General features: G+C 39.0%; 1 protein-coding gene across 15 annotated transcripts in view; it reads left to right on the top strand.

Annotated features, from left to right (window-relative positions):
* Trpm3 (transient receptor potential cation channel subfamily M member 3) overlaps nucleotides 1-23,625 on the top strand; it is a 484,509-nt gene that overhangs the window by 352,126 nt on the left and 108,758 nt on the right. For all 15 annotated transcript variants that reach the window (XM_051200144.1, XM_051200151.1, XM_051200140.1 and 12 more), the window contains one exon: nucleotides 19,121-19,193. In XM_051200144.1, the coding sequence (XP_051056101.1) occupies nucleotides 19,121-19,193 (73 nt within the window). The remainder of the gene's footprint in view (nucleotides 1-19,120; nucleotides 19,194-23,625) is intronic.

The following is a 23,625-nucleotide window of genomic DNA, read 5'->3' as shown; positions in this document are numbered from 1 at the left end:
CTCTCTTAGTTTTACTTACACTTTCTTGTTCCAGCTCCTCCCCATCAAGAAAATCCTCCCATTGAAGCTCCAATACAGCCTACAATGTCCAATCAAATATCAGCCTTCTCCACAAGCATAGATGAGTCCCTCTGAGGCATGGCCCTCTCTAACTAGAATTCCCCCGTGGCTTTTGGTCAGTGCTTCCTGGTTTTCATTATACAGTTACATGCCACAGAACAATGTCACCAGCAGTGCTGAGCTTCAGATGACACTGAGGTCACAAGATTGTAAGAGGAGTGAGAAATTCCTCCAAACATGATTGGCACCATGGCATCAGAGCACACATTGCTCACTGCTTTTAGTAACATTGGTGTAAAGGCCTATTGTATGTATGACACTTGTATAAAAGTATAGCATATGGAACATCATGCTTGGTAAGGATGATGAACCACCATGCTACTGGTTCATACATATATACATATATACACACATACACATACACACGTATATATGCGCCACCCAAATGCAGGGATTAATGGTGTGCACCACCATCGCTCATCATTAGTAACTTTTCTGTTACTGTGATAAAACACCGTGACCATGGCAACTTATAGAGGAAATGGTTTATTGGGTGTTTACAGCTTCAGAGGGCTAAATCCATGACCATGGTTGAGAGTGTGGCAGCAGTCAGACATTCAACATTCACGGCACTGAAGCAGTAGTTGAGAACTCATATATTTACACACTAGCAGAGAAACAGCAGAGAGAGCCAACTGGAATGGAATATGTTGTTGTTGTTGTTGTTGTTGTTGTTACTTTGTTGGTTTGGGTTTTCGGTTTTGTCAGGAAAGAGTTTCTCTATGTAGCCCTGGCTGTCCTGGAACTCACTCTATAGACCAGTATCATTTTTTTTATTTTAAAAACAATCTTTTCTCATTTTACATACCAAACCCAGTTCCCACTCCCTCCCCTCCTCTCCTCCCTGCTCCCCCTTCCCCCATCCCAATCCTCCAACCACTCCTCCGGGAAGGTAAGGCTTCCCATGGCAAGTCAAGGAACTCTGGCACCTTACTTTGAGTCAGGACCAAGGCCCTCCCCCCTATATCTAGACTGAGCAAGGTAATCCTCCAAAGAGAATGGGCTCCAAAAAGCCAGTCTGAGCACTAGGAATAAATCCTTGTCCCACTGCCAGTGACCCTGCAGACTGCCCAAGCCACACTACTGCCATCCACATTCAGAGGGCCTAGTTTGGCCCTGTGCAGGTTGCCCCTGTGTTAGTCTAGAGGCAGTGAGCTCCCACTAGCTCAGGTCAGCTGTTTCTGTGGTTTTCCCCAAACTGGTCTTTAATACCTTTGCTCATGTTATCACTCCTCACACTCTTCAACTGGACTCTGAGAGCTCAGCCCAGTGCTTAGCTGTAGACCTTTGCATATGCTCCCATCGTTACTGGATGAAGATTCTATGATGATAACCCATATAGTCTGATTACAGGGGAAGGCCAGTTTAGGGACCCTGTCCATTGATGATTAGGGTCTTAGCTGGGGTCTTCCTTGTGGATTCCTGAGAATTTCCCTAGTGCCAGGTTTCTCGATAGCCCCATAATGACTCCCTCAATTAAGATATCTTTCCTTGCTCCCCCTCTCTGTCCTTCCCCCTAATCGACCATCCATTCCTTCGTGTTCAAGGAGGGAGGAGAACATGTATATACACCCTTATCATTGTTTGGGAATATTCAGTCCCATAAAAAATTAACTGTAAAATAACATGAGGTGTTGCACTGATTGGAGTCCCCCCCTCCTCTTGAGTTCACTGCAGGCCTATAGCTCAAGCTACTGTCAAGGCTAAGGCTAAGTTTGTCCAATGCTGGCCTAGACTACAGAGTGAGTTCAGGCTTGAGTAACCCTGTTCAATAGTCAAAAGTCATAAAAAGGGCTAAAGACACAGCTTAGTGGTAGAATGATTCTCAGTATGTGTGAAGCCCTTAACTCAATCGCCACTACAAAAAAAAAATGTATGCTAGCATAAGAGACGGTGTCCAGATATCAGGTGACCCAGCTTTGTTCATACATTCTAAGATGCTTGCAACAGTGATGGAGATGCCTAGTGGTGCTGTTAAGTAATGAATTACAGTATTCAAGTCTTCATTCCTCTCCACACATTTTTAAGTTTCTCAACAGAAGAGGCCATGTTAGCAAACAATGCACCTGAGCTATTGGGAATGGGATAGAGGAAAAGGAGAAAGGAGAGGGTGTGTGGTGCTGAATATGCTCAAAGAACGTGATATACTTGAAAGAGCTATCCTTAAAAAAATTAAAAATAAATAAAAAATCATTATTTTTCCAAGTAAATGTATGTCATTATATTTTAAAAACTTTCAGTGTACATGGGGACATCCATAGCTACTCATTATTCACCAGGGCTTTAACTAAGGAAGGGACAGAAAGAACTATGTCATTTCCCTGTTGCGCTTTATGTATTCCACCCCTTGTCTTTCTGTAAGGTCTGAAAGTTTTTGAACCAATGAGAATTGAAGTTGTAGACTTAAGCTTTATTTGGTTTGGTTTGGTTTGGTTTGGTTTGGTTTGGTTTGGTTTGGTTTGGTTTGGTTTGGTTTGGTTTTTTCTGTACTGGATATCACTCATGCTAGACAACTGTTCTATCTACCACTAATACACACAATAGAATGTTGTTTCTATACATGGGATCTATGTAGTTTCCGTATAGATGTCCCTATAGACCTTTTAATCTGGTCAAAATCCACCCCCTTTTATAACTCACTAATAATGCTCACACATAGTAGGCCTGTGCCAAGAACTTAACATGCAGTTATCTCTTTTGACCTTCCATAGAAAATGAGTATGTTGGGAATGGCAATGACTCCCATTTTTCCAGATGAGGAAATGGAGGTTTCCAGATGGAAGTGAACTTACTCAGGGGCAAGTGTAGCCAATGAGAAGCATAACAGAGTTGACCCCAGAGACTGCTGACTTCAGTGCTCTGCTGTTATGCAGACAATGGTCTTGAAAAGGCAGGGAGGAAGCAAGGGTACTGCTCAATGGGGATGCTGCAATAACCTAGGAGAGAGGATAGTAGCTTGCACCTGGCAATGGTGAGCATTGGTCAAATCCTGGACTCAGTATAAAGGAGGTATCAAAAGCATGGACAATATTCACTACTGATGATAGTTACACTGGCAAATATTCATCTTAAGACTTCCTAACAAGCTATCAGGGAGGTCTGGTTAATTTTTTTACATGTGACATTTAAAAAAAAAAAAAAAGAAAGAAAGAAATCCAGGAGCAGGAATTCTCAGGGCTCTGGGTTCATACTGGCACTAGGAGAGGAGAGAAATCACTCTGGCTTCCAGAGAAACAATAAAGCTGCCACACTGAATTGTTCTTTCTTTGAATCTATTCCATCTGAGCTTGAAAGAATAGAAAACTTTTCAAAACAAGGTTCACTGTAGGTCAGGATAATGTGACCCTAGACTAATCGTCCCTTTCACCACTGAACGAATGTCACACTCTTCCTTTGTCAGGTCAGAAAATGCAGTTTTGTATGAAGGCTTCATTCTCCCACCAGCTTCCTTTTTAATTTGCCAAGCTGGTTTAAGGGCAAAGCCAATTGGGGCTACATTTTGTTTCCTTTTGTATTTCCATTCAGTCATGTGAAGAAAGGGCCCGCCAACCCCCGCTTGCTTTTCATTCTTCCCCAATGGCTCTAGAAAAAAAAAAAAAAAAAAAAAAAAAAAAAAAAGCTGTGGAGGAAGCCAAGTTGAAATAAAAAACTACAAAAAGGGAATAGAAAAACGACAGTGTCTCCAGGCTCAGCATTGTGTAAATAAACAAGGGACAGTCTCTGCCCATGGGACTGAAGCCAGGCACACAGGACCGATTCAAGACAGGGGAGGGTCTGGCTGGATTTGATTCCAGTAACTGGCCTTTGTGATTTTCTCATTTATTTGCTCTGTTATTTGTCTTTGTTTAAGACAATAATATCATGTGATGATATCTTATAGCTCCATTTACAACTGCTTTCAAAAATATTAACTCAAGCAAACAAAACAGGATTATCTTGGGGCAAATACACACTCCACTATCTCTCATAATAGGAATACTATTTCATATGACCTCTACTCTTCAGATAGCACATATGTAGCCATAGGTAAGCTGACCCAATTGGGTTTAGGTGGGGCTGACCAGGATCTTATGCTTAAGATCTGGTCACAGTGTAGGTGTGTCTTTGCAATATTTCTCACCCAGAGCCTAGGTAGAGTTCCCTCCCAATGTCCCCAGTCACACTAGTAAAGTCGTGCCAAACTTGGTGTTTCACTTTAGGACTCAAACCTCAGTAACTCTGGACTCACTTTTGCTTGTAGATTTGCATGTTAATCACAAACAATACAAACATTCAATCTGAAATTTATTGTAGCAAGGTCCTAAGAGTATGGTCTCCAGTATATTTCAGCCTTACCATACTGCATAACCTGCCACATGTTTTCAAGCTGTGAAATGGGGCCAATGACAGTAACTAGTCATGGCTATTTGTGAGACTGACTGAAGTCATGATGGTGACATGCATGCAGTGTTTGAGACACTGCAAATGCACAATGAGCAACCATTGTAAGTACTGATGCAATGCTGTCAGAGTCTATGTACTGGGATAAGGAAATTGTCACAGTTGCCAAGACTGTGGGCATGAAAGAAATAATGCTTGAGTTCTGTCTCAAAGAGCAGAAAGCTAGGCAGAGTTTTTGGATGGATCAGGCCAGCAGGAGAAGACAGAGATGGGAAACCTACAAAGAGAGTAGAGGGAGGGGAATTGCCATGACCCACACCCATACCTGATGGTAGAAACGGATTCCACATCAACTGTGCAGTAATGCTGACATGAAGAGTTGTCCCCCATTTCACCCACACATAGGAAGGTACTGAAGCTCAGAGAGGTACCATGGATGACATAAGTTATGCATCTATTAGCTAGCATCATCCCCTCCTTGGTCCCACCTTGTTCAAAGTCCATGCTCTGTTCATGGTCTGTCATCTTCAAGACAGAACACAGAATGTGCGTAGCTATTGGGAAGGAGTAGAGACTAGTCAAGAGACAGACTGTGTACATGCCAGTGTTCACATTCATGAGTCCTTGTCCCTGGGCACAGATGAGGTAGTATGAGCTGAAGAGTGATAGTCTTTTCTGAGTGGAAGCAAGATTGTCATATGCCAACATGGGTTACCATCAACAATATGACTTTTGTGGCAGAGAACAAGATTATGGAACCATTCATTACACAGCACCATAAGAGGGGGAGATGCTTCAACTTAATTTTTCCCCTAAACCATTGAACAGACTACATAAGACAGCAAATGTGATTTTTCAATTGGTACTACCAATTAAAAAAAATCAAGATTTAATCTTCCAATTTTGTTGGGAAATTAGTGTATCAGGTAGGAGGTTGGACTAGGATGTCCTGGTGCATATTTCTTGCCTTTCTGAGAACACAGATGTATAGCCTCTAGGGCAAAAGAGAGTCGCAGTGACCACCAGTCAAAATTATTTTGAGACATAAGAGCATATACACCAGGGTTCCTTTAGTCCTGGTCATTTCACAAACTAAACTAACCTCATCCTACAAACCATAGAGAGAAAAACCTAAGCTAAAGCTGAAGACCCGGGTGAAAAAAAATTTCTTCTTCCCAATTATTTCAATTGACCACAATCTTGTAGGCTCTGAAGGGAATGGAATTTAAGCAGATCTCCCCAGTGCTCCACTGGATATGGTATTAAAAGCCCATCTAATCGAAATCAGAGAGCCTGTCATGCCATAACTTCAAGACATCTGTCTCTGATGTTCCTTATCATTGGAAATGGAAGAAGAAATGAAATATACAAAGAAATTTATATTAATTTAAATTCTTTTTTACTTTTTTCCATTTTTTATCTTTTATTTTATTTTACATTCCAACCGAAGTTCTCCCTTCCACCCTAGCTCCCCTTAATTTATATCCTTATTCTCCTTAGTTTCAAAGATTTCTCACCTGCTCAGTCTTGGATTTGTACTGCTCAAGTCAGAAAAGTGGGGTTGACCCAGTAATAAGTGGGCAGATTCCCAGAGAGGCAAACTAAGGACATCTGGTATACCCAAATTTGAAACTGACAGTAGTGCTGTTACCAGGCATCTGGACTACCTTGAAGAGGGAAATGAGAACCTCCTCTGTCTGGAGCACTTCATGGTGCCTTTGTGATATCTCTCACCTAGTGACAGTGTTTTAAAGAAGTGTTTTTACTAAAGAAATGTGTGATGTCATGGTATATATATGATAGAAAAACAAGGGGGTAACGATGTAGTACTGTCCTGTGGTGATGAAAGGGGTAGGAAAAAAAGACTACCAAAAAAAGCAGAAGAAAAATGTTATAGCTCAATAAAAAGTGCATATGGTGTTAGACTAGAAGCACAGCTGTTGTCCTGGTTATTACTCCTGGGAGATATTTATACTTATTCTTAAACATATATGAAAGAACTACACCTGAAACCAGCAATGCTCTTCCATGAAATGAAAAATACAACCTTGGGCTCAATTAATTCTCATCTATCTGATAGGCTGACAAGGTATAAATAACAATTATTTCTCTGTTCTTTATTCTTTGTTTTTTGTTCTCTGTCAAGAGCTTTACAAAGAAGCTCCTGAAAATGTGACTGCAGGTCCTATGGCATCTGTCCCATTAGCATAGTACACATTTATATGATAAGTGAATATGCAAATATCAACCATCAGGTAAAGAACTGAAAGAGAAAGACAGTAGATGACAGACGGCCATCTAGTCCCCACCCTATAGAAGGTGAGAGCTACTTGAAGAGTTGCACCCCACCCTACATTTTGCCCTCATCACAGAAACAGAAGAGAAGCTATGTCCTTCCTACATGTCATTTTAGGGTGGGAGCACTCTCTTTCAATATGCCAATTACGAGTTTAGGAAGCCTCGGGTGAATTACTGACACATATTTTAAATTTTCTAACTGTGATATGGCTTACGTGCTGGAAAAAAAAAAGCAGTCCCCATGCAGTATGTTCACTGAATGACTTCACTTTCACATACACAGTTATATAAAGCTGGAATGGCCTAGAGACTCTAAGGTGTCTTCAGAGAGCTGAAGGGAAAAATCAGGCATGTCAAACTGGGAGAGAAACAAGAACTGAAGCTCCTCCTGGTGGCTGGTAGTAGTGAAGACAAGATCTGATCCAGTTTGCTTTACCAACAGAGGCAGGGGTCTGTTCTCCAGTATCATTTTGTAACAAGCGGCTCTTCATGGGCATTTGTTAGGTTTGGAGTGTTAACACAGCAAATCAGGTTCAAAGACAAGACAAGCTTCCTTTGACTTCAACTCCCTTTGATGCTAAGACTCCTCTCTAGCTATGACAAAAGCTGCACATGTCCAAGAACTTATACTAAGGACTATATGCTAAATACAGAACATGAGCTGCACTCCAAACTTACATCCTATCTTCATTCACAGCATTTATTTAGAAGCAATGTAACTGATTCACCATAGGGCATTGATTAAAAGAACTGCATTACATCTATCAGATAAAATATTTTGAAAATACTTAAATGATATTCTTGAAAAGTTCTCAACAATTCATAAATATAATGTTAATTGAAAACATGGCAGATGTCAGGAGACATCAATGTCAAAATCACAATTAATTTTAAAAATTGAAGGTCCTTTACATACAGAGTATTGATTGGCTGTTTCCATCTGCCTAAGTAACAGGGAAGAGGGGCCAGGTACCATTGAAAGTAATTCTCTTTACATTGTTTTTTACATTATTTTATTTACTCCTGTTGGCTATCAGGCTTGTTTGCAAAAAACTTCACCCACTGAACCATCTTCCTAGACCTAAATAATTTAAGTATAGTACTTCTAAAAAATATTTTTGCAGTAGTCCTTTTGGGAGATGTCTCTTTATCCACATGAGGATATCACAGGGAAAGCATGGTTCTGTACTTCTTCAGTCTAAGAGGCATTGCTTTTTTGTGCTGGACTTCAGTGTTTTCTATACTAGGAAGGTAAATGGGAAGGAGAGGTCAGGGAGAAGCAAAGGGTGAGTATAACACGGATAAAACATCTTCTGGAAGATGTAACATCTTCCTTTTTTAGTAAGTTCTGAAGGTGGCTTCGTATTAAATGGGATGTTGTAATGAGATGAAAGGATAAACCCTGAGAATTTAAGAAACTATAAATGAAAGTGAATTTACCATGGAAAAGGCTCCATAGGCTTCTCCAAATCTTTGACATCCAAATGAAATAGACCACTATGAAAATTATATGCACTTATTTACACCATGGGACAGATGCTACTAGGAACTTTCAGAAATAAGCAAGAAAAATGTGTACTTGAAAAGACACTTATGTATGTGCTTAGAGGCGGCAAGGTTTTCTTTAGCTAGATTTCACAGCTCAATTTATTGCTTTTGTCTCTCTACATTCAGGACTAGAAGTTTGTAAAACTGAAGTCATCTGCAATCCCAATAAACCAATGAGTGTATCAAAAAAAAAAAAGAAAAGAAAACATGGCATACAAAATAATATTTCAAAATATGTTCCTGTTTCTTTTCTGTGGAGAGAGAAGGGGAAAGAAAGAAACACAAAGAAAGAAAGAGAGAGGGAGGGAGGGAGGGAGGGAGGGAGGGAGGGAAGGAGAGAGAATGGAAGGGAAGGAGTGGGAGGGCAAGAAGTGATGAAAAGGAGGGAAGGGAAGGGGAGGGGAAGGGGAGGGGAGGGGAGGGAAGAAAATGGACACACACATGTGTGCAAGCATATTATCTTTATAAGAAAAAAAACTATACCTCTGGCCTCTTAACTACATTTGTTGGTGGGAAATCCTCTAGTGTTTTAAAATTATGGCAGGATTAAAAAGGTAAAAAGGGAATCTAAGATTAGAGTACAATGCATACCCATCTTTCTCCAGCTCCCTTCATTAACTAACTGCCTAGTTGCTGTCTATAGGGTCCTTCGGGGTAACACAGAACTGAACAATGATGTAGACATGACTCATTCTATAAGACAATCTTCCTCTAAAAACAACCTAAGTCAAATTATGTCACAAAGGTCAAAGGGATGAAAATAAACCAACAAGCCCACAGTATAACAACACATCCTTTTTCAAGGAAAAAAACATATAATATGTAAATTTATATACACAAAAGCTTTATAGAATATGCTGAAGTTATATTAATGTCACCCAATTTCTGTCTCTGCAGCACTTTTTATTCAAGTAGCTCAGTGCAAAATATGAGGCTTGTTCAGAAATATTCCATGGAGAATTAGCCCAGTATCCCATCTGTGTCCACAGGTCCCACAGCCACAGGTTCAACCAGATGCAGACCAAAGTATTTGAAAAGAGCTGCATCTGTTCTTGTCATAGTTCACTGAACAATACAACTGAATCATTATTTGCAAGCATTTATCTTGCAATAGATATTCACACAGAGTTGGCATAACCTGTTTGGAAGGTTATACATAATCTAGACGTCACAGTTCTGTTGAATCAAGGGGACCTGCTTATCCTCTGAGTGTGGTGGCTATGAGAGGTACTGGGGTCAGTCTCCATGAATACCAGGGGATGACTATAGTTCATTTGGAACTTGGTACAAGTAATTGAATCTGATATTAACACTCTAATTTTAAATTTGCATTTCTGTCTCCAATGCTGCTTTGTTTTCTCATCTGAAATTATATTTGAATTTCCTCTTATATCCTTCCTTCTTGCATATTAATATGCATGTCCCTTACTAGAGTCAGTCACTTTGACCAAGTGACAATTTTAACAATTTCATCAAAAACTTCATCTTTCCAAAGGCTGGGGAATAAATACGAAGTTTCAGGTTCCCAGTATTCTGCTTCATCATTCTCCCCCTGTACCAAGTCATCTCTGGTAAGGCCAGAAAGAAACCTAAAGCCATTGTGTGCTTAAAAGCCTTGATTGCCAACTGAGAGTCCTGTTTTCCCTGACAACATCCTTTTATCATCCCATATTTTAATAAGAATATATTTTTGCATTTTTATTAATTATTCAATTGTTAATTTACTTTAAATACTAGTGATTCATTGGGGAAATGTTATGATAAGCAGGTGAAATTTAAAAGGCACCAGGACTGGGATTGTAGCACAGTGATAGAATGCTTGTCTAGCATGTACAAGGCCCTTCCTATGATCCCTGGCTGTCAAAAAAAAAAAAAGAACTAAAAATAAAATATTAAATAAAATAAAAACACTGCATTTCGGTGATTGAATTCCTGGGTCTACATCTTCCCTTCTTCTGAAGCCTCTAAAGAATTTAGTCATAATTCAAACAGAGAACATGTCAGAAATATGTTATGTCCTATGCAGGGAGGTAGGGTATCTGTTATTTATTTTTTGAGAGAATGTTTTATTCTGTAGCTCGGTTGACATGGAACTCAAGCAAGCTTCCCACCTCAGCCTCCTGACACTGGTTTTCTGGCATGAGCCACCATTTCCAGGTAGAAATTTTTTTTCTGTAGAAACTGAAATGTGGTGTTTTAGTGTCCTTGAGTCTATTTGGTTAACAATACTGTAGATGGAGTTTTTGAAATTGCAAGAATTTCCTTTGCTGATCATCTATTTGTAGTTATAGTTTTGCTGTAAACTTCTCAGACACATTACAAGCCATTTGTCAAACTCAGATGTCATCTCTCAAACAGCTAGCAGCAGGATATGAGTGTGGAATGTTCCTTTCTATTTCTGATCGATGGAACCAAAATGTCCTTGCAGCTTATGCCTGGTTTTCAGTGCAATATCACGGTTATTTTCATTTTCAAAAAGCTCTACTCAGTATCTGTGTCTGTTTTCACAGATTTTATGCCCACTATGACAGAAATATGTCACAAATTAAGCTGATAAATGGGTATTCTGAAAGTGAGTTGGTTTAATTTTCCCAGTATATTCTTCCATACCTTCTTCCTGTTTGGCCTGAGACTTGCTGGATTTGAAAAATGGAAAGTCTATGATTAATTCAGTGGCATACCCTCTATTTTGCTATTTTCACAGTGAGAAAAGCCTCGTTTATTTCCAAGGAAAAAAAATGAATTAAGCTGCCCACTAAGTCAGTTTATGTTTCTGCTGTATTTCCCTGTAGTACATTTTTACTTTGAGTCTTTTTCCTGTATTGAGTGTAGTTTAATATACATGGAACCAAGGATTTGGATACCTTTGCAAAACCTATTTTGGGGTATCTTATGCTGCTGTAAGTTCTCAAGTCCCTTTATTTAAACCAAGTCTCAGTAAACAATGCTTTTAAGTAACACATCCTACCCTCCTTCACATAAGACCTGTTTAATCTGGCAACAGTATCATGGTATCCAGTAGACTCTTGTGCTAAAATTGACTCTTAGCAATTGTGAGGCATATCCTACTTCCTTTTAAATTTTTTATTTTCTTTAAATCAGTCTTTTAAACAACCATTTGGTGATAGTTTATCCACTCAACAGATGTTTACTGAGCAGGGGCTGGGACTTCTTCCCGGAAGTTTATCGCTCCTTTATGCAAAGGTAAGAGTGCACATAGGAGTACTAGAAGGTGAAAAGCAGAGTCCCAGAGTGCCTTCCAGAATAATAGGAGCACAAAGAAAGTTTTCCCCTAGGTATGTAAAAGAGTTTCTTAAAGTGGTTTGTGTCCAGTGGAACTACAGATAGTTCACCAAGGAAAGGAAAGGGGTTTTGCTAAGAATCCTCTGAGTGGACAAAAGCCGAGAAACCAAAAACATCAGGGTCTCCAGAAAAAGGAGTAGGTTGCCCCACACAGTGGGATGTCTGGTGTGTGAGCACGGGTTGTGGCTGTGGCGGTGGAGATGGCAACAAGAGGCATGAAAACAAGTATGCAATTGGCAAGAGACATTAAAGAACAAGCTGGGAATACAACATCAGCAATCCTTGACTACCCTGCTAAGAATCTCTGTCTTGTGTAGTGATGGAAGTCACTATAAAGGTTAGTACAGGGAGCTAGAGAGATGGCTCAGAGGATAAGAGCACCTGTTGCTTGTTCAATTCCCAGCAACCACACGCAGGCTCCTGGTGTCCTCTTCTGCCATGCAGGTATACATGCAGGCAGAACACTGTATACATAATACATTTTAAAAATATTTTTTAAAAGAAGTTAATACAGAAGATTGCATGACTAGCCTCGCGGGGAAGAAGCAGGAGATGAGAAACAAGACCAGAATCAGCGCAAAACTGAAGATGCTATGGGCTGACCCAAGGCCGTGAGGGCAGGAACAGAGAGCAAGCAGGGGCAGTGCTGTACAGAGCATTACACAGCGTGGAATTACATACTGCACCTACTCTCTCATTTCCCCTTGTCAGGGTGCCAACTCTGGGAAAGCATGGGTCTTATCTGTTTGCTTCGCTACTGCATCCTCTGCACTCAGCAGACTGGGCAGAGAGGATCAGTAAAGTAGCCTGATGAATCAATACCATGCACAAATTAGAAGTGACAAGTACAGAGACCAAATTTCTGACTTTTAAGAGGACACGAAATGAAAATGAAGACAAGCAATGAAGCTGGTTGGCTGCCGGGTTGAAGGGGTAGAACATAAGGGAAGAGTGTAAATTTTTAAACTCCAATTCCCTTCCGTATGAAAGCCATAATTTTATCTAAGCTCATGTAGTTTGTCCATAAGAAAGCTGAATTGGGGGAAAACTTTTTTTTTAATGAAATAGTTTCTACATTTATTCTTTTGTATCTGGTATCCCATAATGCTTTGAAAATGTAACCAGTCATGTCAGACAAGTTAGAGTTAGTGTTTACATTGAAAATGTCAATGTTATAGTAAGTTTTTTTAAAAATCAGCCTTTGAAAAATTATCTATAATATGATAGGTTAACATTCTATTTAGTTTACATTTTCTATTACACTATACTTATGGTATTTCATAAAATGAGACACGTAGGTATCTCCTTTTCTGCCCCTCCAATGACAAAATTAACCAAAATATATATACTTTTTTTGTTGTTTTATGCTTAGCATGTAGGTAGAAAGAAGAGGATACTATAGGAAGGAACACGACTTTTTTCAGTTATTTCTGAATTAAAAACAAGAGACTAGGCTGAGCATGGTGGCACATGCCTTTAATCCCAGCACTCAGGAGGCAGAGGCAAATAGATCTCTATGTGTTCAAGGCCACCCTGGTCAATAGCCCAGTCTGCAGAATTCCAGGATAGCCAAGGCTACACAGAGAAACCATATCTCAAAAACAAAAACAAGTCTGGTCTACAGAGCTAGTTCCAGGACAGGCTCCAAAGCAATACAGAGAAATCCTGTCTCAAAAACCAAAAGAGAAAAAAAGGAAGGAAGGGAAGGAGGGAGGGAGGGAAGAAGGAAGGAAGGAAGAAAAAAAGAGAAAAGGGAAACTAGAGTTTCCAAATCATTACAAAAACAATTACACACTGAATCAAAATATCAAAGGAAAGAGTGAAGGCACTATAGACAAAATCAGAGCATGAGGATATTCAGTGGAACAATGTTTACAATGACAGACGAAGGCAATCTGCCTTGGAATGGGGGCTACATTCACTAGAGTGCAAGCATATAATGAAACAGTAGGCCAGTAGCAAATCATGATGCCCACCTCTGCAGCTGAGAGCACTGCCCTTCAGAATAAACTGCCAAGTGGGAAAGCAAAGTATTGACTGGTGTATAAAGCCATCAACACTCAAAGTGGTAGAACAGTTCTTCACAATTAATTTCCACAATGTTTTTACTTCAAATTTTAACAGTTTTAGAATAGTAATAACAAAATAACATCTCTGATCAGTCAAGGAAATTATAATATAAAACATGTCTTCTTTGGAGTCCCCAGCTCCCCTTGGTGCTCCTGTGGCATCTCCTGAAGATCCCAGATCCTTGTGTTCTTCAACAACAGCATTCTAGGGTGGCACATGGGCAAGGAGGCAACCATACCCACACTTCAATTTTAAAAAAGAAAAACCTACAAATCCCTTGTATACCAGTGCCATCTCAGGCTGCTTTATAACAAGCTTCTCCCCTATACCACTCAGGTGGTGGTAGTGAATACTATTAATCCCATCACTTGGGAAGCAGAATCAGATGGATCCCTGTGAGTTTGAGGCCAGCCTGATCTACAAAGCGAGTTCCAGAACAGCTAGGACTATCACAGAAAAATAAAAAAAAAAAAAAAAGACTGAAAAAGAAACATCCCCACTCATCATTCCCCTCACACACATACACCCGATCCACATCTCTTGCTATGAAAACCTGATAATCTTGTATTTCAGGGTTAATTTAACATGGCAGTTTACTGCATCAGGAGGATTTCCATCTGAAATGTGATCTCTAATTATGCAGTGAGGTTTAGACACTGGAAAGATGAGCAGGTCAGATGTTCAAAGAACCCCATTTGATACTGCGTGGGTTTTTTTTTTTTTCATTCTTTTGAATAATGAGCTCAAATGCTACTCTGAATTCCTTCATCTTGCCATCAGTTAAATGCTTGATGAATGGTAGATAATGTCTCTCAGTCCACCCAGCCCTGCAGAAAAGAGGTCACTTAAACAATTAGTCAAATGAACACATCTGCCCTCGGGTTCTTTCTTAGGCAAATTATCTTCTGTTCCAGCATCCCATCTTGAGTTCAAAACATGGTACAGCCCCTTCTCATCTCCTACCTGAAATCTATGAGGTTATCAATAACTTCTAGGTACAATATCCAGATGGCTATGCAGACGAGACCACTATGAAAATCTGTCAGCACACATCTCCTCCTGGAAGCACCCACCAGAGACGCAGCTGTAACCATAGCTCAAACATGCCACATAGATGAGTTTTGTTTGGCCATTTTTCTTCTTCTTTTATTTCAAATGCCTATGAAGGTATGTTAGTCTTTTGTCTCTGTGATAAATACCTTTGGGGGCAAAATTAAAGGAGAGATTTACTTTATCTCATTGTTTCAGCTCATGGTCAGCTGACTCCACTGCTATGAGCCATGAGCCACAACAAGCAAGTATGGTGGAAGACACTAGTCACCTCACGGCAACCAGGAAGTAAAGGAGGGACCCCAGAACAAGACAGCACCCAAGATACACTCCCTCCCCAGTGACCTACTTCTTCCAACTAAGCCCATCAACTAATGTTCCTAACACACCACAGAATCGTGCCAGAGAACCAAGCCTTCAACACATGAGCCAATGGAAAAACATCTCAAACTCAAACCAAACAGAAGGCTGTTCTGTTCACATCCTCTGACTCATAGTCATCCCAGATTCTGACCTTCACATACAAGCCAGTACAAAGAGGCAGGTGGTAATAGTCTTCTTCTGTCCTTCACAGGTGTTGCTCAGTTTCAGAGTTCTCCTAACTTTTGTGTGGCCCACACTACTTAGTCTCTGATTAGGCAAGCAGATTGGGCCTGAGGCAACTGGTAATTTAACAATTTATGGTTCCATCTATCCTCTCCTTCACAGTGGTAAAACTTAGAATTATTTGCTGAAAAATCCTACACAGTTTCTTTCCTATATAAATGGAAAGAGGCAAGCATTATTATTATTATCCCACAGGTTGCTGTGTACAGAGAGTGCAACAGTAACTCACCATGGAGATTCAGATAACCCTTTTGGTGACTAACATAGCTTCTCTTCATGGAAATTAAGTGTCTCCATGATTTCTTAAGCATTCTTTGGAACAATTCTTCTATCCCAGAATCTGCACGATATTCCCAAAGTCACACAGAGAAGCTGAATGCTAAAGTGACAAAACAAAATGTGAGACTTTGTGACAGTCACACATTCCTAGTGCCAAATCCACGGTCAACTGTACTCTACCAACATAGTAAAAAGAATTCGGCAGTTCTATATAGGCTCTCTTATAATGATAATAATTGATAGCAATCTTTAATCAAGACTTAACACCCCCTTAATTACCCTACATCCTAGAAGCTCTAGGTTTCAACATAAGGATTTAAGACAGACAACCTATAAAACCATGGGTAGGACACCTGAAAGAAGGTTATTATGTAGCTCATTCAGATAAAAACAAGTCTAACTGAAGTGCCATGTTCCATAAGAAGGACATATATTTTAGTAGACTCTAGGCACAAAAATTAAAGTGGATTACCCAATCCAAGTATATAATAGCTAGAATCAGTAGCTCCAAAATAACTATTTTTAGAACATGTTTGGGCACTCGTGTTGGTGAGATTTTATGGATTACCTTCTGATATTACTAGGAGATAATATTTAAGAATATATGTATAGATACATGTACATAAACGCATTAACAATTAGTGAAAATGAGACAAGAATTTGATGGCGAACAAGGAAGGGTGGAGGGGTTGGAGAGAAAAATGTTGTAATTAAAATACAATCTCAAAAATAGAATTTTAAAATGTGTCATATAGTTTTAAAAACTATTTTAAAGGCACATATAACACAAAAATAATATATTAATGTATATTATCTGTTCTTACATTATATTTGGGAATAAATCTAAGAATTACATTCCAAAAAAATATGTACTTAGTATGATATTCTGTATTTTACATAAATTTTTATACATTTTCACATATTGAATCCATCTGGAATTTTATGTGTGATTTGTGAAGTAAAAAAGAAATTCATATTTTTTTAAATGGAAATGTATAATGTCTCCATATCACTTTTTGCTCAGGGTGGTGATTTATACCCACAGTCCTAGGTACCAGGGGAGCTGGGGCCATAGATTGCAACTCTGAGGCCAGCAACATACCATGGTTCTTTTATTAAAGAAAAGAGATGAGAGAAAGAAAGGAGATGAGAATGGAGAAAACAAGCATCTTCCTCCCCACTGACTTCCAATGACCCTTTTGTCTGGCCTCAAATGTTCACATATGTGTAGGAATATCTCTGGGTTATATTCATATTTCATATTTTACTCATTGTTTCTAGTAACAACATCATACTGCTTTTAAAATCTTTGATTTGGTAAATAATTCTATGTGGTCCTAGAATCAGTCTATCAAAGCCACAAAAACACTTTTGGGGTTTTTACTGAAATTACAACTAACTGTAAATTCACTTACTGGATACTGGCATATTTTCAAATTGTACTGTCTGATCAGTTAGCTAAGGCCATGCATCATTTACCTATCTTCCCTATCCTTCAGCAATGTTTTTACTTCCCCATTATAATCTTCACTAATTGTTTATGAAGATAGCAAGAAGATTCCTTAAAGTAAACTAAGCCTTGTTCTGTTACAAAAATCCTTCACTAAGTTTTTCATGCAAATTTTTGCTCCAAAACCATTCTTTAGCTCCTCCCTGCTAGAAACCAATATTTAGCCATGAATCACTGTTGTCTCCAACAACCAGCTGGAATGTGGATGAGGTACCCTTTCCTAGTTACTCCCTAATGGGTCTTACTCTTTTCTAGGGTATGTGTCCTTCTGCCCTTTGTTCCTCTTCCAGTTGAATTCTACCTTTAAAATGCTGCCCATGCCACATGCTGAAGCTACTTGTCTTTGCCCTTTGAGAGCCTTTGGAGAGCATAGTGAATGCATATGAATGACATTTCTTGGGACTTTCTTTCAATGTCAGCCAGGTTTAAGGTTATGGGGGGAATTCTTCAGTACCATAAAAGCAGAGATTATTCCCAATCGCTAGTTCATGGTAAGCTACTTGTCTTTGCCCTTTGAGAGCCTTTGGAGAGCATAGTGAATGCATATAAATGACATTTCTTGGGGCTTTCTTTCAATGTCAGCCAGGTTTAAGGTTATGGGGGGAATTCTTCAGTACCATAAAAGTAGAGATTATTCCCAATTGCTAGTTCATGGTAGCAATAACAATTGTTAGCAAAAACATCTCCTCTAGAATGAGTCTCCTAGCTCTCTCCCTTGTCAACAGTCATGTCTCAGGGAAGAATTAGTTCCTCACTGATGTTTCTTCTGTTTTCTTCCTCTTATTCTTCCCCAGAGACTGTGTGTCTCTCCTATTTTACATGGAAAAGAAGTTATTTTACTGCCTTCTGTACATTTCTTACCATCTGGATATACTGCTAGATTATTCTAAAGGATATTCAAAGTCACTGAGAGGGCAGAACAGTGATGCATCCCTAATGTCAAAACCCCTTGAATGATGTCTTAGTTGAGGGTTTTACTGTTATGATAAAATGCCAAGACCAAAAGCAACTTGTTGAGGAAGGGGTTTATTTCAGGTTACAACCCCAGGATCATGCTCCATCATTGAGGGAAGTAAGGGCAGGAACTCAAGGGAGGAACTGAAGACTTCAGGAGAATTCTGACTTGTTCCTCCTAGCTTTCTCAGACTACTTTCTTTTTTATTATTATTATTACTATTTTCTGTTGTATATATGGGTATTTTGCATACATGTATTTCTGTGTACCACATACATGCTTGGTGCCTGCAAAGGTAACTGGAGTTACAAACAATTGTGAACTGCCATGTAGGTACTCAGAACTGAAGCTGCATCATCTGAAAAAACAGTCAGAGCTTTTAAACACTGCCCGATCTCTCAAGCTCCAGAAGCCTACTTTATTGCATATCTCAGGAGTGTCTTGTGCACAGTGGGTTGGGCCCTTCTACATCAATCATTAATCAAGAAAACACCCTACAAACTTGTCTATAGGACAATCTTATGGAGGCATTTTCTCAGTGAAGAATCATTTTTCTCAGATATGTCTAGGCTGTGTCACGTTGACAAAAACCAACCAACGCAGATGCCTGTTGCTAAGGAATGAGTGTAGAGATGGTTATAGTGGACATATGTGTCTATGCAGTGGGCCATTTTCTACAGAGCATAGCGGCCAGCTCTTTAAGCACAGTTCCTCACTCAGGGTCTGATTACAATTTACATGTTTGCATCTTGAAAGTTTTGCTTGATAACCACTAACAATACAGTTGTGTAAGATTGTCCCCACTTGGAGACTATTGACCCCTCTCCCTCCTAACAAATGGCAGAGCTCACTGCTCTGATCCTTATTATGTATGCTTGCCCTCTGGTTGGTAACCTACTTCAGAGGCAGTAAAATAGCACTGCTCAGAAGTGGTTTCATTTATTTGATTTCTCTCTGGAGGACAAATGTGTTGTTAACCATCTCCTTGCCTCAAATTGCAGATCACAGTATTTCGAATGGGATCAGAAGGCCACCAGGACATTGATTTAGCTATCCTGACAGCATTACTCAAAGGTAAGAGTTCTTCTATCCATAGAATACAAAAAGTAATTTAAATGGATATTCTTATGTCTCCTATTAATGGACTTAACCCCAAATGATTTTGTGTCACATCTAATTACTGACAGCCCATTGACCCATTGTGTAAGACACTGTTACCACTATTGAAGCCTTTTAATGCAGACATATTGCATGTGGCTCAATTTTGTAAGTTTTGAACATAATATAACTATGTTCATTGAATCATAAAAATGTACATGAAAATGTTAATGTAACATGTAAAATATGAAGATATCTAAAGTTATTTAATAATTATTATTACTTTATTTTCAAAGCCATCTACATGGATGTGGTTGTAGATATGCATATTAAAATTAAATGTGTGTATGTATATATTAAAACTAAAAATCAAATATCATTAAGAGAAAAGCAGAAAGAAATAAAACTTAGCCTGTACTCCTTGTTATAACTGAGCATTAGACAGAATGCTGATTCTCTGTTTAATTAGGGAACACTAGGGTAAACATGGGAATACTAAGGTTATTAAATTTTAATTTATAAGGTGAATATTTGTCCTACTATCTAGACCCAGCTCTTCAAAGATGTCTCACTACCTGGCCTCATCCTTGGAGCCATATCCAAGTTAAAAACCACTTATTTCCGGATTACATAGATCAAATCTCCTCTTTAGTATACCTTAGTAAGCAAATTACACTTGGAAAAACTTTTAGTAAATAAAGATACACACAAGAAAGAGGCATGTTCATTTCTAAACTTCAGGTTGGACATATAAGGCAAACCATAAATGTTTCTGAATATGATTGTCAGTTGCAAACATTTATGTTCTTACTTAGCCCCATAATGTACCTGCAGCAGCACTAATCACCTTCCAGGTCATTGCCTACCCATGACCTCATAGATTATAAACTCAACAAGAGCAGAAAAGCTATCTTATTCATCCAACTTCTCAGCATGGTTAATCCCCAATTCATACAGCATTCAGGTTTTGTTGGATAAAGAAGTGAATGGATTACTCGGTGATCCAGTGATAGAATCCGTGTTCTATAATTCATAGTTAAAAGGACAGTTACTTCATGCTCTGTTTCTAGTCTATTACTCTTCTTTCACTATCACTGTTTTCTTGAGGACTTGATATGTGGCAGTGGCTGTGCCAAGCTCTTTACAACTACAGTAAACATTAATCATGGCAACAACTATATGATTCAGGGACTTACTACCCTTTGCCAATGGAGAAAGAAAAGCTGCAATACAAGTAACATGCTAAACAATGAAAATTAGTTATTATGCCTGGACTGAGGCCCAACATACTGGGCTTCTCACTATACCACATGAGACCCTTAGACAAATGTGATTATCAGGCTTCCCTACCCACTTTCTGAGTATCTATATGCATTCATCAGACTCCTGATCACATTTCAGAAGAGTCCTGATCCCTCATAGTGTGTGGGGTTATCGCAGGTTGAACATTACTGTAAGATGTTTAATCTCAACTACAAATATATGTGCTGGGGAGGAGAATTAAGGGTCTGGGTGGCTATGCATAGGCTGAGCCACAAGACTCTGGGCTTTGTGCTGCCTTTACCAGAGGCAAAGGTAAAACTTGAGTCTAGAAAGTCTGATATTTTCTATTCTCATGTAAGGATAATTAGGAAAGCAATAATATCAATAAGCAGTGTTAGTTGAACATTGGGCACTATGTGCCCAACACTGTAAAGAGCTCTTAATGCATTCGTTCACTGATTCTGCACAAGCACAAGGCTCACTTATAAGTAAGGGACCTGAGATATGGAGCCAGTCAGAGTGGACCCGGATATAAGATCCGGCTAGAGAACGGTTCAGTCCAAACCTGAGCTCTCATATGCACAACCAAGATATTCCCCATTCCACGGACAATAACTGTCATGAAAAAATTTCATAGTAAATGGCAAAGGAATATGAAAACATAGTGACCATAACTTTCAATTAAAATACTTGTCTTTAACAATTTGTGAAACTGGAAATTATGGATCATTTTCAAGTCAGCACTAGAATGCATTTGTTATACTACAGAATACCTGTCCTCTAACTATTTTTAGCATGGTATTTTACAAATGAAATATGGTGTATGTCATAATCAAGGAGTTATATATACTGCACTTTGAAAAATTGAAATTAAGGCATCTGGGATGATATTTACATGGACAATATGCAATGAAATTTAATATTTTCTCCTTTAATCTACTTTCCCAAATGCTGATTGTTCCCTACTAAATTGATTCCATGGGTCATAAACCTGCAGCTTAAAAAGTACTGCTATTGGAGATGAAAGGAAATTTTGATTGCTCTAAGAAATTAACATTTCTAATCACTATAATGAACATTATTTATGCAGCAGTTATGCTAATGTGAATTTGTGCCATTAAATAATTATAGTATGTCAACTCTATTTTGCAAAGACTTCTAAATGCCCCCCGATACTGACCTACTTGATTTGGAAAGGGAATTGGGCATATTTTTGGCTGACTTCTTTGATGATCAAGCATATATATATATATATATATTTACATCCATTTTAGATTCTTAGTTTTATTATATTCTATGTGTTTAGCCAAGGCAAGTTACAGGCTTAACACTTAATTTTCACAATTATATTTAATTTTCAATTATGTAATGCACAGGGGTAATTTGTAAAGTCCAATTTTTACTCTAACAAAACCAGTAGTTAGACTGGAAGAAACCCAGGAAGCAAACGACTGCTTCCTAAGTCCACTGGGGGAAATAGGAAAGGCAGATGGGAAACTAGGTGTCCATGGTGAAAATACGTCTTTACTTCCATGATTTTTTGAGCTGTCTTTCAGCCTTCTGATGCACCCTTAAACATTGCATCAGTAAGCAATTAAGAGAATGAATTTCCTCACACCTTAGACAGATGCCTTTCCCATAAAGCATTTTCAAATGAATGCAATAAAGAAAGAAAGTGAAAAAAGGAATGACACTCCAGAGCCTGGAAACCCAGGTGGCTTCAAATGGCAACAGGGGTCCTTTTGACATCACATGTCCCTTCGTGTTGAGTGTGATAGTCTGAGCCACAGGCTGTGTGCTAGCCTCTCACCCACTCTTTCCTCCCCACCACTCACACAGGGAGAAAGCACAGATTCAGCTGGTCCAACTGCATTGCAAAGCTCCAGGTTCCAAATAAACCATTTTAACAAGAGAGAAAAAAAAGTGCCACATATTCGCCTAATGTAAACGTATCATAAGTATAAAGTGAAGCTTGAGTTATTTAACTGTAATCAGTGAAGTATCCATACAATTAGAAATCATCTAAGTAACAGAAACACAATTTAAACCAGCCAAAGCTGAAAGAAATGGATGGATTTGTAGATTCACCTGGCTGGACACTCTAAGGATAAGGATAATTCAGACAAAAGGAAAACTAGGACTCCACTAATGTCATCAAGGTCTGCCCTCCAGCCCTGAGCCATTAGCCTATACCTGGGTCACCAAATACACCTCATCAGTGACAAACTAACGCCTAAGCTCAGAAAATGCCAATCAGAAATAACCATCCACCCTGGTAATTATAGAAGAAAGATTCCAAGAAGAATGGGGACTTGCTTAATTTTCTAAGTGCCCATCTTCAATTTGTCACAAGGGTGACAAAGGAAACAAAGAAATTCTGGACCTGTGAAATGGGATGGGGCAGCTCATCCATGCCCAGTGTTATTACACTTATTTTGGGGAAGGGTAGGGGACACATGTGAAGGTCAGAAGACAATTTTCAGAAGTCAGTTCTCTCCTACCATGTAGGTCCCAGAGTTTGAGCTCAGGTCAACAGGTTTGGCAGCAAGTGCCTTTACCTGTCAAACCATCTTGTCAACCCCAAGTCTGAGTAACCCATGAGGTTCTATAGAAGGAAGAGAATAAAAAGGTATATCCAAAATGACTTTTAAAAAATGTGAACCTCTACATTTATGTTAAAAGAAGTAGTAAGGGTCAAAGGGTATCAATATCCAAAAACTCTGTATCCTAGAATAAATGCACCATGATTATAGTCTTCATTCAGTGCCAATGCATGGTGTGCTCCAAAATACAATGTTTCATTCAGCAGACAAAACCAGGAACTGGGTCCAATGAATACTAACCAAGGTTCAGGCATTCATGCAAACATATTCACAAAGCTCACAGCAGATATACTTAATTATGCCACTAAGTATTCATTGTGTATATGTATTATTACAGTATTACAGTCTTCAGTTTTAGTACTTGGTCATGTTTTCTAATTTGAAGAATATTGTATACTTACTATCTTCTCCCTTAAGACCAAAGCTTATTACTTAGAAAAAGATTATCCTATGAAGGCCAAAGTATCCCAAGTGTTCTTCACTTACCCCTCCCATCTCTGGCTCCATCCTCTCCATACAGCACTTACTACAGGGAGACCCTA

Source organism: Phodopus roborovskii, unplaced genomic scaffold (assembly GCF_943737965.1).
Source record: "Phodopus roborovskii unplaced genomic scaffold, PHOROB, whole genome shotgun sequence".
Lineage (NCBI taxonomy): Eukaryota > Metazoa > Chordata > Mammalia > Rodentia > Cricetidae > Phodopus > Phodopus roborovskii.
Note: the sequence above shows the minus strand (reverse complement) of the source record. Positions and strands in the feature narration are given on the sequence as shown.